The sequence below is a fragment of the Salmo salar genome, chromosome 16 (genome assembly GCF_965601325.2).
Source record: "Salmo salar chromosome 16, fSalSal1, whole genome shotgun sequence".
Taxonomy (NCBI): domain Eukaryota; kingdom Metazoa; phylum Chordata; class Actinopteri; order Salmoniformes; family Salmonidae; genus Salmo; species Salmo salar.
In genome coordinates, this window is record NC_138306.1 from 7,726,717 (window position 1) to 7,743,377 (window position 16,661).

General features: G+C 42.4%; 1 protein-coding gene across 2 annotated transcripts in view; it reads left to right on the plus strand.

Annotated features, from left to right (window-relative positions):
- The window catches only part of LOC100380854 (cytoskeleton-associated protein 5), a 48,704-nt gene that overhangs the window by 29,648 nt on the left and 2,395 nt on the right, over positions 1-16,661 (plus strand). For both annotated transcript variants that reach the window (XM_014147806.3, XM_014147807.3), the window contains exons 35-41: positions 69-248; positions 431-618; positions 856-931; positions 1,167-1,355; positions 1,481-1,609; positions 1,772-1,855; positions 2,033-2,195. In XM_014147806.3, the coding sequence (XP_014003281.3) occupies positions 69-248; positions 431-618; positions 856-931; positions 1,167-1,355; positions 1,481-1,609; positions 1,772-1,855; positions 2,033-2,195 (1,009 nt within the window). The remainder of the gene's footprint in view (positions 1-68; positions 249-430; positions 619-855; positions 932-1,166; positions 1,356-1,480; positions 1,610-1,771; positions 1,856-2,032; positions 2,196-16,661) is intronic.

Consider the following 16,661-nt stretch of genomic DNA (forward strand, 5'->3'; position numbering starts at 1 on the left):
AGAGAAGAGCGCAAGCAGTGGACAGTGTCTCTGTGCGTATTAACCTCTGTCTCTCCCCTTCCCCCAAGATTGATGAGGTGTTGAGGCAGGAGGACAAGGCGGAGGCCATGTCAGGTCATATCGACCAGTTCCTCATCGCCACCTTCATGCAGCTGCGCCTCATCTACAACACACACATGGCCGACGACCGCCTCGACAAGAAGGACATCTTCAAGCTCTACAGCTGTATCATCGGCAACATGCTCTCAGTGAGTAGTGACTACACATTCACACCACTAAGGGGTGATACTGGTCTGTTGTTTCAAAGAGTTGGCTCAGCCTCTCTAAAGAGGTTTTGTTTTAACATCTAAAACCACACCGGAGTAGGCTTGGTAGACTGGTGTGGACGTCTGTGCCACTGCTTTGTTTGTGTGTCACCTGTGTACTGTAGTTGTTCTCTATGGAGAGCCTGGCGCGAGAGTCGTCTATGGGGGTTCTAAAGGACCTGATGCACGGTCTGATCACCCTGATGCTGGATGCCCGGGTGGAGGACATCGAGGACGGACAGCAGCTCATTCGCTCCGTCAACCTGCTGGTGGTCAGAGTACTGGAGAAGTCTGACCAGACCAACATCCTCAGGTCAGAACTCAGAACCTTGACTTTATTACATTTAGTTTTACGGGGACAGTGCACATTAATTAACATTCCTCGAAATGCCTTGTCCTGAGAAATGTTAGCGATGAAGGCTCATGTATTTCAGAGAACCTCTCTAAGCACTGAGCAGTAGAATGTACCCTGGCTAAGGGTGATACAGATTAAGGCATTTCCAAAATACTGTATATAGTATTTCTGTCTATCTTTTTTCTCTTCCCCCAGTGCTCTTCTAGTGCTGCTACAGGACAGCCTTACCACCTCATCAGGGTCTCCTATGTTCTCCGAACTGGTCATGAAGGTATTACTATTTCACTTGAGTGTTTACTTTTGTCTGTGCATGATATGTATGGTGTTTGCACATGAGCTAGTCAGATGTGTATTCCCTGTTCTTTGGGACATTTTTACCTTTTTACCGCTTAAAACAAATGATTACCTATTTCCAATCCAAATCATTATGAATAATTATTTTGAGGCTCAATGAACACATTTGAAATGTAATATATTTAACCCTCTGGTTGTCGCTGTCTCTCTAGTGCCTGTGGCGTATGATCCGGTTCCTGCCAGAGACCATCAACAGCATCAACCTGGACCGCATCCTGTTGGATGTCCACAACTTTATGAAGGTGTTCCCCAAGGAGAAACTGAAGCAGCTGAAGTCTGACGTGCCCCACAGGACCCTTAAGACCCTGCTGCACACACTGTGTAAACTCACTGGAGCCAAGGTACGTACTATATATATATATATACCCAAAGCTCATTCATATCCAATAGCTGAGTGATTGTTGACTGTGGTTTTGATTAAGTAGACCATCATGAGGCTAGGCTGTTGTTGCTTTGCTGTGTGTAGATCCTGGACCACATGTCCATGATAGAGAACAAGAATGATTCTGAGCTGGAGGCCCACCTGAGACGAGTGGTCAAACACTCTGGAAACTTCTCTGGCATGAAGTCTGACCGGGGCACAGAGAAAGGCCAGGTGCGTTGAGTTAACCCAACCTCTAATTACTTGATTTATTTAACGTCATTCAAGTGAGTACACTGCTTTTAAAATGGATGGGGGATAACACACAGTTTTTACAAACATGTATGTAGTGCAACGTGAGCCCGTAATAGCCTAATGTATTCTTGCTGCTTCCAGGATGACAGGATGTCGAAAGCTAAAGTGAGCGACATCCTCTCTGAGATATTCAAGAAGATTGGCTCCAAGGAAAACACAAAAGAGGTGATTATTTTTCTTTATTTCCTTGGTCATTCATGTTCATGTATTCATACCTTAATTTTACGGTTTGCACCTTTTAAGGTCGTAATTGTAAAAGATGCTGTCCTCAGTGACTGGCTAAATTAATTTACAGTGCCAATCCAGAATTGTGAGTGAGTTAACTGTTTGTTGTTTCCCCAGGGCCTGACGGAGCTGTATGAGTATAAACAGAATTACTCAGACGCTGACCTGGAGCCCTTCCTGAGGAACACGTCTCAGTTCTTCCAGAGCTATGTAGAGAGAGGCCTCCGCATGATCGAGTCTGAGAGAGAGGGCAAAGGCAGGATCCAGCCTTCTAGCACAGGTACTAACCCTGAAAGATTCAAGGGGAATTCCACTCAAAAGTTTAAATGTCAAGTTTTTTGTTCTTTGCCTTGTAATATTTTATCTGATAAAACTGTCTACCATGTGTCTATCCCAGAGATTGTACAAATCTGTAGCAGAGTAATAGGAAATGCAATCCTGACATCAGCTCTAGTGCTTTGGTGTAAGCAGTGTTAGTATTGTTTGAATTACTATTGAGGATTAGTAGTAGCTAACTACTGTATGTACAGTGCATTCGGAAAGTATTTAGACCCCTTCCCTTTTTCCACATTTTTTTATGTTACAGCCTTATTCTAAAATGGATTATATCATGTTCCTCATCAATCTACACACATTACGCCATAATGACAAATTGAAAACAGTTTTTTTGACATTTATGCACATTTATAAAAAATCAAATCAAATGTATTTATATAGCCCTTCTTACATCAGCTGATATCTCAAAGTGCTGTACAGAAACCCAGCCTAAAACCCCAAACAGCATGCAATGCGGGTGTAGAAGCACGGTGGCTAGGAAAAACTCCCTAGAAAGGCCAAAACCTAGGAAGAAACCTAGAGAGGAACCAGGCTATGAGGGTTGGCCAGTCCTCTTCTGGCTGTGCCGGGTGAAGATTATAACAGAACATGGCCAAGATGTTCAAATGTTCATAGATGACCAGCATGGTCAAATAATAATAATCACAGTAGTTGTCGAGGGTGCAACAGGTCAGCACCTCAGGAGTAAATGTCAGTTGGCTTTTCATAGCCGATCATTGAGAGTATCTCCTGCTGTCTCTAGAGAGTTGAAAACAGCAGGTCTGGGACAGGTAGCACTTCCGGTGAACAGGTCAGGGTTCCATAGCCACAGGCAGAACAGTTGAAACTGGAGCAGTAGCACGGCCAGGTGGACTGAGGACAGCAGTAGTCCTGAGGCATGGTCCTAGGGCTCAGGTCCTCCGAAAGAGAGAATTAGAGAGAGCATACAAATTCACACAGGACACCGGATAAGACAGGAGAAATACTCCAGATATAACAGACTAACCCTAGCCCCCCGACACATAAACTACTGCAGCATAAATACTGGAAGCTGAGACAGGAGGGGTCAGGAGACACTGTGGCCCCATCCGATGATACCCCCGGACAGGGCCAAACAGGCAGGATATAACCACACCCACTTTGCCAAAGCACAGCCCCCACACCACTAGAGGGATGTCTTCAACCACCAACTTACCATCCTGAGACAAGGCCAAGTATAGCCCACAAAGATCTCCGCCATGGCACAACTCAAGGGGGGGCGCCAACCCAGACAGGAAGACCACGTCAGTGACTCAACCCACTCAAGTGACGCACCCCTCCGAGGGACGGCATTGAAGAGCACCAGTAATCCAGTGACTCAGCCCCTGTAATAGGGTTAGAGGCAGAGAATCCCAGTGGAGAGAGGGAACCGGCTAGGCAGAGACAGCAAGGGCAGTTTGTTGCTCCAGTGCCTTTCCGTTCACCTTCACACTCCTGGGCCAGACTACACTCAATCGTAGGAGCTACTGAAGAGATGAGTCTTCAATAAAGACTTAAAGGTTGAGACCGAGTCTGCATCTCTCACATGGGTAGGCAGACCATTCCATAAAAATGGAGCTCTATAGGAGAAAGCCCTGCCTCCAGCTGTTTGCTTGGAAATGGAAGAAGTGTGTAGCCACCAAGACTCTTCCTAGAGCTGGTTGCCCGGCCAAACTGAGCAATAGGGGCAGAAGGGCCTTGGTCAAGGAGGTGACTGTGAACCCAATGGTCACTCTGACAGAGCTCCAGAGTTCGTCTGTGGAGATGGGAGAACCTGCCAGAAGGACAACCATCTCTGCAGCACTTCACCAATCAGACTGAAGCCACTCCTCAGTAAAAGGCACATGACAGCCCGCTTGGAGTTTGCCAAAAGGCACCTAAAGGACTCTCAGATCATGAGAAACAAGATTCTCTGGTCTGATGAAACCAAGATTGAACTCTTTGGCCTGAATGCCAAGGGTCACATCTGGAGGAAACCTGGCACCATCACTATGGTGAAGCATGGTGGTGGCAGCATCATGCTGTGGGGATGTTTTTCAGCGGCAGGGACTGGGAGACCTAGTCAGAATCGAGGGAAATACGAAAGAAGCAAAGTACAGAGCGATTCTTGATGAATACCTGTTCCAGAGCGCTCAGGACCTCAGACTGGGGTCAAGGTTTACTTTCCAACAGGACAACGACCCTAAGCACACAGCCAAGACAACGCAGGAGTGGCTTCGGGACAGTCTCTGAATGTCTTTGAGTGGCCTAGCCAGAGCCCGGACTTGAACCCGATCTAACATCTCTGGAGAGACCTGAAAATAACTGTGCAGCGACACTCCACATCCAACCTGACAGAGCTTGAGAGGATCTGCAGAGAACAATGGGAGAAACTCCCCAAATACAGATGTGCCAAGCTTGTAGCGTCATACCCAAGAAAACTCAAGGCTGTAATCGCTGCCAAAGCTTCAACAAAGTACTGAGTAAATAGTCTGAATACTTACAGTACCAGTCAAAAGTTTGGACACCTACAGTGGTTCTTCCTTTAAAAGTTGCGTCATACTGCAGTGCAGCTTGCGTGGTGCCGCAGAATTCTATGGCACGTTATTTAAGTGTCAGCCATTGTTGCCATTAATGCTAGTTTGACCACCAGAGGGGGCGTCTTTGAGAAGTTAAGTTATTGAAATGACATGGAGCTGTAGACCTAAGAGGACTGTTTACTGTAGCTGTTTTAGCATAACTTACTTATTGGCATAAAGGCCTACTTCAATATACAGTATATCAATCATTCATTCATTTGTGCATGTCATCACACAGCATACAAGTCATACATGTCTTTAAATTCATTCAAGCATTTTAGTTATAAAATAACAAAGGGAGCCTTGACTATTTAAACAATGAATGTCGGCTAAAGCGAGTGGTCTCATGTGGCTCAGTTGGTAGAGCATGGTGTTTTGCAACGCCAGGGTTGTGGGTTCGATTCCCATGGGGGACCAGTATGGAGAAAAAAATTATGAAATGTATGCATTCGCTACTGTAAGTCGCTCTGGATAAGAGCGTCTGCTAAATGACGTAAATGTAAATGGGTAGGCTATTGCTTCAAATCCCACTATAACAATTGGATGACTTTGGGAGTTTCAGTAAGCAACAATTTGTTGCCATCGTTACCCTACTTTATTCCAATATTTAATGTTATTCGGTGATGTTTATTCCCATAGTAATTCGTTATGGATCCATCCAGATGTGGTTAGAAAACAGTGCATGTGGTGGGCTATGCAAAAGTGTGAGAGAAGTGACATGCCTCGCAAACACCCATGAATACATTTTAAAGTCCCTAAACTCGGCAAGAGTCTATTGTCCTGCTGATAGTCCACCAAGGGTGGGATGCTTCTTTTGTATTCTTAAACGAACTAGCACAGAGAAGAGAAAGGAGCCTTTAAATAATTAAACAATTAATAAAACCGCAACATGTCAACTAAAGTGTTTGAATTCACCAATACATTTGACTGTTTTTAATATTGGCCATCAACCAAAAACAGCTTCTACCGTGGTAGAAATATGTTATTGAATTCGATAAAAAAAAAAAAAAAATCACTATTTTAAAATGCATATGTTTATTAGGCTATTGTGCAGTGTCTTTAAATACAATGCCCCCCCCCCCCCCCCCCCACTCTCCTTTCCTATTGTCCTGCTAATAGCAGGACAATGGATGGCTTCTTTTGTATTCCAATGTCTTGAATGAATGAATGAATGAATGTATTAATTACAGTCATTTACCATTCTCGGAGTGGAAACGTGTGAAAAACAAGTGTTTGAAAACATGTTTTCAAAATGCCTCTGTAAACCGGGAACTGTATTGGATTTTTTTTGTTAAGGTTTTAAAATGTATTTGTTTATTAGGCTACTGTGTAGTCTGACAAAACCAACAGGAGAATGAGAATAGGCAACAGAAGCAGGAACAGAATAGGGCTGAGTGACTTACTCATTCCTGGCTTTTGTTCAAAGTAAGTTAGTGGCAAGAAAAAGTATGTGAACTCTTTGGAATTACCTGGAATTCTGCATAAATTGGTCATCAAATTTGATCTGATCTTCATCTAAGTCACAAGCAATAGACAAACAGTGTGCTTAAACTAATAAAACACACATTATTGTATTCAATACAGACATGAAAAATACATAATTTAAACATTCACAGTGTAGGTTGGGAAAAAGTATGTGAACCCCTAGGCTAATTACTTCTCCAAAAGCTAAATGGAGTCAGGAGTCAGCTAACCTAGAGTCCAATCAATGAGATGAGATTGGATATGTTGTTTAGAGCTGCCATGCCCTATTAAAAAACACTCACAAAATTTGAGTTTGCTATTCACAAGAAGCATTGCCTGATGTGAACCATGCCTCAAACAAAAGAGATCTCAGAAGACCTAAGATTAAGAATTGTTCACTTGCATAAAGCTGGAAAGGGTTACAAATGTATCTCTAAAAGCCTTGATGTTCATTAGTCCACACTAAGACAAATTGTCTATAAATGGAGAAAGTTAAGCACTGTTGCTACCCTCCCTAGGAATGGCCGTCTTGCAAAGATGACTGCAAGAGCGCAGAATGCTCAGTGAGGTTAAGAAGAATCCTAGTGTCAGCTAAAGCCTTACAGAAATCTCTGGAACATGCTAACGTCTGTTGACGAGTCTACGATACGTAAAACACTAAACAAGAATGGTGTTCATGGGAGGAGCCACTGCTGTCCAAAAAAAACATGGCTGCATGTCTGGAGTTTGCAAAAGTACACCTGGATGTTCCACAGCGCTACTGGCAAAATATTCTGTAGAGAGATGAAACTACAGTTGAGTTGTTTGGAAGGAACACACAACACTATGTGTGGATAAAAAAAGGCACACCAACATCAACCTCATCCCAACTGTAAAGTATAGTGGAGGGAGCATCATGGCTTTGCTGCCTCAAGGCCTGGACAGCTTGCTATAGTCTACTGAGTTTATCAAGACATTTTACAGTAGAATGTTAGGCTATCTGTCCGCCAATTGAAGCTCAACAGAAGTTTGGTGATGCAATAGGACAACGACCCAAAATACAGAAGTAAATCAACAACGGAATGGCTTCAACAGAAGAAAATACGCCTTCTGGAGTGGCCCAGTCAGAGTCCTGACCTCAACCCGATTGAGATACTTTTCTTGCCACTGTATATTATTAAAACGGAGTCTGGTGCTCTCTAATGTGTGGATCGGCCACTGGGAGTAAACAGATACCGGACTGCACTCTGGTCAAAGAGTGATGACAGACACAGAAGCCCAGTCTAGGTGTTTAATGATGAAGCAGAGTATACATGTGGTCTGTGTACAGAGAGAAACAGAATAAAAGAAATCGAACATTACTACAATGTAAATCAAATAAACAATATTACATTAAACACTAATGTCAACCGTCTCTATGCACAATTGACAATAAGAGAGAAATAACACACCATAATTCCTCTCAAAAGAATTAACATTCAGTTTGACCAACTTGTAGGCTAATCACACAATTGTACAAAATGGTAAGAGAACTGGTGAAGAAAGTTAACCCACTACATACACATTTCTTGTATTTACATATAGCAACAGGAATATTATGAAAGTGAAATAAGTATTTGTTCTGACTTACATTTGGTCAAAAAAGCACAAATGAAAACGGTCTGATCTCCACAAAAGCCAACCTAACTAAGAAATACATTTTGTTGGTTGCCATGGTGAATAATCCAATAATAATTGGTAGGACACAGAGTTTACCGGAATCTCTAAATGAAAATAGTGGCAGATCAATAAAATTGCCTTTTAGATCTAATTCAATTTAGCGGATTCTAAATTAATATCTAAGGGGCTTTTATACAATTAAAATGTAGCTTAATTCATTTGAATATTGTTTTTTCTATTTCCAAAAATGCATTTCTTACTGTCGCCGATGTACTGTAGGCCTAAGGGTTTCCATTAGGAAGATATGGCACTGTACAACATGTTTCTATTCCAAGAAAATGCTTTTGTTACTGTAGCTGTTTTAGTGTAACTTACTTATTGGCATAAATGTCTTACTTTAAATATACAGTACATAAATCAATTCATTTGTGCACGTCATCACACAGCATACAAGTCATCCATGTCTTTAAATGCAGTCAAGCATTTTAGTTTTAAAACTAAATGACAAAGGGAGCATTGATTAATTTTTCAATCACGGCTAAAGCAATTTTAATTAAGGGTTTTCTGTTAGGAAAATATGGCACTGTACAACCTAACCGGTCAGGAGGAGGCCTAGGCTACTGACTGCAAGTGAAGACCAAAATAATCCTTACATTGCCACATAAAAAATCTGATTGATTTATAAAGACCAGTCCTCATACTGTCACTCAGTGATATTTATTCCCATAGTAATTTGTTATGGATCCATCGAGATGTGGTTAAAAAACAGTGCATTTGGTGGGCTATGCAAAAGATATGGGAGAAGTGACATGCCTCGCAAACCCCCATTTAATACTGTACATTTAAAGTCCCTAAACTCGGCAAGAGACGATTGTCCTACTGATAGCCCATCAAGGGTGGATGGCTTCTGGCCCATCAAGGACACGTTGTTTGCAGAGTTCACAAACAGGAGGTGGAGTTAGAGAGCTCACAGGTGTGCCTGGCATGGATTGTAACTCTCTCTTTCCTCGCTCTCTTCAACGCGTCCTCCGCCTGACTCTCCGCCAATGCCGCCTGACTCTCCGCCAATGCCGCCTGACTCTCCGCCAATGCCGCCTGACTCTCCGCCAATGCCGCCTGACTCTCCGCCAATGCCGCCTGACTCTCCGCCAATGCCGCCTGACTCTCCGCCAATGCCGCCTGACTCTCCGCCAATGCCGCCTGACTCTCCGCCAATGCCGCCTGACTCTCCGCCAATGCCGCCTGACTCTCCGCCAATGCCGCCTGACTCTCCGCCAATGCCGCCTGACTCTCCGCCAATGCCGCCTGACTCTCCGCCAATGCCGCCTGACTCTCCGCCAATGCCGCCTGACTCTCCGCCAATGCCGCCTGACTCTCCGCCAATGCATCAGCTGTCGCCCGTATCTCTGCCCTCAGAGAATGTATCTCTTTCTGTAGCTTAACCTCTTATGGCTAGGGGGCAGTATTTTCACGGCTGGATAAAAAACGTACCCGATTTAATCTGGTTACTAATCCTACCCAGTAACTAGAATATGCATATACTTATTATATATGGATAGAAAACACCCTAAAGTTTCTAAAACTGTTTGAATGGTGTCTGTGAGTATAACAGAACTCAAATGGCAGGTCAAAACCTGAGAGATTCCTTTACAGGAAGTGGCCTGTCTGACCATTTCTGGAACTTCTTTGCCATCTCTATCTTTTACTAAGGATCTCTGCTCTAACGTGACACTTCCTACGTCGTCCATAGGCGCTCAGAGCCCGGGAAAAACCTGAATGTCGTCATCCCAGCCCCAGGCTGAAACACATTATCGCCTTTCTCAAGTGGCCGATCAAGGGACTGTGGGCTTAGGCGCGTGACCTGGCCGCCCCCGTCTTTGATTTTTTTTCCCTCTGTTTGCCGAAAAGGAGATTCCCGGTCGGAATATTATCGCTTTTCTACGAGAAAAATGGCATAAAAATTGATTTTAAACAGTGGTTGACATGCTTCGAAGTACGGTAATGGAATATTTAGAATTTTTTGTCACGAATTGCGCCATGTGCGCGACCCTTCTTTACCATTTCGGATAGTGTCTGGAACGCACGAACAAAACGCCGCTATTCGGATATAACGATGGATTATTTTGGACCAAACCAACATTTGTTATTGAAGTAGCAGTCCTGGGAGTGCATTCTGACGAAGACAACAAAGGTAATGAAACTTTTTTAATAGTAAATCGGAGTTTGATCAGGGCTAAACTTGGTCGGTGTCTAAATGGCTAGCCGTGATGGCTGGGCTATCTACTGAGAATATTGCAAAATGTGCTTTCACCAAAAAGCTATTTTAAAATCGGACATATCGAGTGCATAGAGGAGTTCTGTATCTATAATTCTTAAAATAATTTATGTTTTTTGTGAACGTTTATCGTGAGTAATTTAGTAAATTCACCGGATGTTTGCGGGGGGTATGCTAGTTCTGAACGTCACATGCTAATGTAAAAAGCTGGTTTTTGATATAAATATGAACTTGATTGAACAAAACATGCATGCATTGTATAACATAATGTCCTAGGGTTGTCATCTGATGAAGATCATCAAAGGTTAGTGCTGCATTTAGCTGTGGTTTTGTTTTTTGTGACATTATATGCTAGCTTGAAAAATGGGTGTCTGATTATTTCTGGCTTGGTACTCTGCTGACATAATCTAATGTTTTGCTTTCGCTGTAAAGCCTTTTTGAAATCGGACAGTGTGGTTAGATAAAGGAGAGTCTTGTCTTTAAAATGCTGTGAAATAGTCATATGTTTGAAAAATTTAAGTTTTTGTATTTTTGAGGAATTTGTAATTTGCGCCACGCCTATCATTGGATATTGGAGCAGGTGTTCCGCTAGCGGAACGTCTAGATGTAAGAGGTTAATCAATTTGATTAATATTATGGTGTTTCTATTAATATTATGACATTTCTTACTGTAGTCGATGTAGGCCTAAGTGTTTCCGTTAGGAAAATATGGCGCTGCACAACGGAACCGGTCGGGAGTAGGCCTAAGCTACTAAGTGACTGCGAGTGAAGAGCAAAATAATCCTAACATTTCCAAATAAAAATCTGAATGATTTATCAAGACCATTCCCCATGCGCTGTTATTCAGTGATATTTTTTCCCTGTTGTCCTGCTGATAGTTGAAATAAACATCTGCATTTTGAAAAGGTATTTTGATCATTATTTTATTAACAAAAGCATAAAGATGTTGATGAAAAAATACTGTACAGTATATGCTTGATTTGACATGTTGCGTTTGCATGAGGTTTGGAGTTAGAAATGTAAAACTTTAGAGTACTTAATACATTGCAAATTGGGGGGATTGTTTTTCACACCTACAGTAGCCGAGCTATTAGACAATCTTTTTATAAAGGTTGAAGAGTCTATTGTCCTGCTAATAGCCCATCATGGAAATGTTGTTTTCTGGATTCACAGCCTGCTACGCTTGTGAAAAACAAAATACCTCCAGCTGTTCATCACTACTGTAAATAAAACCACAGCATCTACAGTGGTACAAATATATTATTGAATTCAATAAAAAAAAATAAACGCACAATTTTCAGTTTTATACTAAGTGGTTGCCATGGTGAATAATCCAATAATAATTGGTATGACTCGGAACTCATTAAGAGGCGGCACTAAATGAAAATACTTGCAGATCAATAAAATGTCCTTGTAGATCCTAATTAAATTTAGAGGATTGGCGGATTCTAAATTAATATCTAAGGGGCATTTTTCGTTAGGGAAAATCTGGTCTGTGATATTGATTTAGAAATGTAAAAACTTACAGAGAATATCTAAGGGGCTTTTATATAATTATAATGCAGGGTTAATAATTAAAATAATAATTGTTGGATAACAGATTGGCTCTCGGGAACTCATATCTTCAATATAATCATTAATTCAGAAGGTTAACCTCTATGGGCTAGGTGGGACGCTAGCGTGCCACCCGTGGTGCACTCCATCAACAGCAGGTGCATTTCAAGAGCGGCAAATTTGAATCCAAATAAATGTCAAAATTCAAATTTTTCAAACATACAACTATTTTACACCCTTTGAAAGATAAACATCTCCTTAATCTAACCACGTTTTACGATTTCAAAAAGGTTTTACGGCGAAAGCATAAATTTAGAGTATGTTAGGACAGTACATTTACAAGAGTTGTGTGTAATGTTTTGTCAATTCAAAGACAGGGTCACCAAAACCATAAAACCAGCTAAAATGATGCACTAACCTTTTACAATCTCCATCAGATGACACTCCTAGGACATTATGTTAGACAATGCATGCATTTTTAGTTCTATCAAGTTCATATTTATATCCAAAAACAGCGTTTTACTATGGCATTGATGTTGAGGAAATCGTTTCCCTCCAATAACCGGCAGTCAAGTCAGCGTCACAAATTAAATAATTAAAATTAGAAAACATTGGTAAAATATTATATTGTCATTTAAAGAATTATAGATTTACATCTCTTGAACGCAATCAACTTGCCAGATTTAAAAATAACCTTACTGGGAAATCACACTTTGCAATAATCTGAGCACTGCGCCCAGAAAAATACGCGTTGCGATACAGACTAGACGTCATGTTGGGGAGATCTAAAATCGAAAATACTATGTAAATAATCCATTACCTTTGATTCTCTTCATCAGATGTCACTTCCAGGTATCACAGGTCCATAACGAATGTAGTTTTGTTCAAAAAAGCTCATCATTTATATTCAAAAATCTCCGTCTTGTTAGCACATGATCTAAGCCAGCCGGACTTCTCGTCATGAACGAGGGGAAAAAATATATTTACGTTCGTTCAAACATGTCAAACGTTGTATAGCATAAATCATTAGGGCCTTTTTTAACCAGAACATGAATAATATTCAAGGTGGACGAATGCATACTCTTTTATAACGTATTGGAACGAGGGTACCCAACATGAACTCGCGCGCCAGGTGTCTAATGGGCCATCATCGTTCCATGGCTCTTGTTCGGTCAGATCTCCCTCCAGAAGACTCAAAACACTTTGTAAAGGCTGGTGACATCTAGTGGAAGCAATAGGAAGTGCCAAAATATTCCTCAGCCCCTGTGTTTTTCAATGGGATAGGTTTAAAGGCAATACAACACATCAGGTATCCACTTCCTGTCAGAAAATGTCTCAGGGTTTTGCCTGCCAAATGAGTTCTGTTATACTCACAGACACCATTCAAACAGTTTTAGAAAATTTAGGGTGTTTTCTATCCATATGTAATAAGTATATGCATATTCTAGTTACTGGGTAGGAGTGGTAACCAGATTAAATCGGGTATGTTTTTTTATCCAGCCGTGTCAATACTGCCCCCTAGCCCTAACAGGTTAAACCCAAAGGTTTTAGGCTTGCAGTAGGTTATAATAAACGGACAATTGCGTGTCAATTCATGAACCGTGTGCCATGGAATCGGTACATCAAATCTATAACTATTTTGCAATCCTATATGGCACAGCTGTCTGTTTTTTTGTCCTTTAATGAAACTGGAATACATTTTTATGTATCACAATTTTCTTTAACCAATTTTGGTCTTTAATTCCTTACTTTTTCCCCCTTCCACTTGTTAAAGGATCCAATTGATAGTTATTTTTTTAATCAATTAGTATATTTGAGTTTAACCACAATATTTGTTGAATTATTTGTTCTGTATTGTCTGATGGATTAAACTCAAATTGCAACCAACTTTCTATGGATTGTTTAAAAAATAACGATATTTTGGACATTTTTTTTCAAATAACCGAAAGAGAGCAGTTGTAATCTGAAATTAAGGGGAAAGGGCCATTTTTGAACATGGGGTGAGACATTCTTACTAATTTGTAAATGAAGCCAGTTTGTTATTTAGACTAACTTATTTCTGTTTTTAGAGGGAGAGAAACCAAAAGCCTACCATGCCTATTTTTCGAAAATCGTCAGTCCACATGTCAAGTGTAACTCCCTCATTGTATTTTCCCAAGTTCTCGCTTAACTCCAGGACCACCAACAGTTTGCTGCTGTTGCCTGATGCAGGACTCTAGTGCCAGAGAAGACTCTCAGACTGAAAACACCTCAATTAATTTACGAAAATTAATGACAGAATGCCACCATCTACCACTAACGGTCGTGGCATGAGGTCAACTTTTTAAAGGAAGTCATTCAAGGGTTTTTCTTTATTTTTACTATTTTCTACATTGTAACATAATAGTGAAGACAAACTGAAATAACACATGGAATCATGTAGTAACCAAAAAAGTGTTAAACAAATCAAAATCTTTTAGATTCTTCAAAGTAGCCACCCTTTGCCTTGATGACAGCTTTGCATACTCTTGGCATTCTCTCTCTTGGCACCCAACAAAACTCCGCCGCAGACAGAGCGGCCTCCTGGTCAGACTCCGTAGATGTGCACATAGCTCACCGCTCCCGAGTATACTACTCGACAACAAGGTAGACGAAATTCGAGCATGGGTTGCCTTCCAGAGAGACATCAGAGATTGTAACGTTCTCTGTTTCACGGAAACATGGCTCTTTCGGGATATGTTGTCGGAATCGGTTCAGCCATCGGGGCTTCTCCATGCATCGCGCCGACGGGGATAAACACCTCTCAGGGAAGAGGAAGGGCGGGGGTGTATGCTTCATGATTAAAAACCCATGGTGTAATCATGACAACATACAGGAACTCAAGTCCTTCTGCTCACCCGACCTAGAATTCCTTACAATCAAATGCTGGCCATTTTACCTACCAAGAGAATTCTCGTCAGTTATAGTCACAGCTGTGTACATTCCCCCTCAAGTGAACACCAAGACGGCCCTCAAGGAACTTCAATGGACTCTGTAAACTGGAAACCATATATCTAGAGGCTGCATTTATTGAAGCTGGGGATTTTAACAAAGCAAATTTGAGAACAAGGCTACCTAAATTCTATCAGCATATTGATTGCATGACTAGCAGGGCTAATACTCTCGATCACTGCGACTCTAACTTCCGCGATGCATACAAAGCCCTCCCTTCGACAAATCCAACCACAACGCCATCTTGCTTGTTCCGTCTTATAGGCAGAAACTCAAGCAGGATGTACCAGTGACGCTGGTCTGACCAATCGGAAGCCACGCTTCAAGATTGTTTTGATCACACGGATTGGATTAAGTTCCGGTCAGCATCAGAGAACAACATTGACCTATACACTGACTCGGTGAGTGCGTTTATAAAGAAGTGCGTTGGAGATGTGACAATTAAAACCTACCCTAACCAGAAACCGTTGATGGATGGCGGCATTTGCGCAAAACTGAAAGCGCGATCCACTGCATTTAACCATAGAAAGAGGTCTGGAAATATGGCTGGATATGAACAGTGTAGTTGTTCCCTCCGCAATGCAATCAAACAAGCGAAATGCCAGTACAGGGACAAGGTGTGGTCGCAATTCAACGGCTCAGACACGAGACGTATGTGGCAGGGTCTACAGGAAATCACGGACTACAAAAACAGCTACGTCACGCTTCCAGACAGACTAAACACCTTCTTTGCTCGCTTTGAGGATAATACAGTGCCACCGTCGCGGCTCGCTAACAAAGACTGCGCCTCCTCTCCTTCTCCGTGGCTGGCGTGAGTAAAACATTTTAAACTTGTTAACCCAGACAGCAACCCTAACCATGTCCTCAGAGCATGTGCAGACCAGCTGGCTGGTGTGTTTACGGATATATTCAATCGCTCCCTATCCCAGTCTGTTGTCCCCACATGCTTCAAGATCGCTACCATTGTTCCTGTACCCAAGAAGGCAAAGATAACTTTGAGCGGCTAGTCAAGGATCACATCACCGCCACCTTACCGGCCACCCTAGACCCACTTCAGTTTGCATACTGCCCCAACAGGTCTACAGACGACATAATCGCATCACACTGCATACTGCCCTATCCCATCTGGACAAAAATAATACCTATGTAAGAATGCTGTTCATTGACTACAGCTCAGCATTCAACACCTTAGTACCCTCCAAGCTCATCATCAAGCTGGAGGCCCTGGGTCTCAACCCCACCCTGTGCAACTGAGTCCTGGACTTTCTGACGGACCACCCCCAAGTGGTGAAGGTAGGAAACATCTCCACTTCGCTGACCCTCAACACTGGGGCCCCACAAGGCTGTGTGCTCAGCCCTCTCCTGTACTCCCTGTTCACCCACAACTGCGTGGCCATGCACGCCTCCAACTCAATCATCAAGTTTGCAGACGACACAGCAGTAGTTGGCTTGATCACCAACAACGACGAGACAGCCTACAGGGAGGAGGTGAGGGCACTCGGAGTGTGGTATCAGGAAAACAACCTTTCACTCAATGTCAACAAAACAAAGGAGATGATCGTGGACTTCAGGAAAGAGCAGAGAGAGCACCCCCCCTATCCACATCAAAGGGACAGCAGTGGAGAAGGTGAAAGTTCTTGGGCGTACACATCAGACAATCTGAAATGGTCCACCCACACAGACAGTGTGGTGAAGGCGCAATAGCGCCTCTTCAACCTCAGGAGGCTGAAGAAATTTGGCTTGTCACCCAAAACCCTGACAAACTTTTACAGATGCACAATCGAGAGCATCCTGTCGGGCTGTATCACAGCCTGGTATGGCAACTGCACCGCCCTCAACCGCAAGGCTCTCCGGAGGGCGGTGTGGTCTGCACAATGCATCACCGGGAGCAAATTACCTGCCCTCCATGACACCTACAGCACTTAATGTCATAGGAAGGCCAAAAAGATCATAA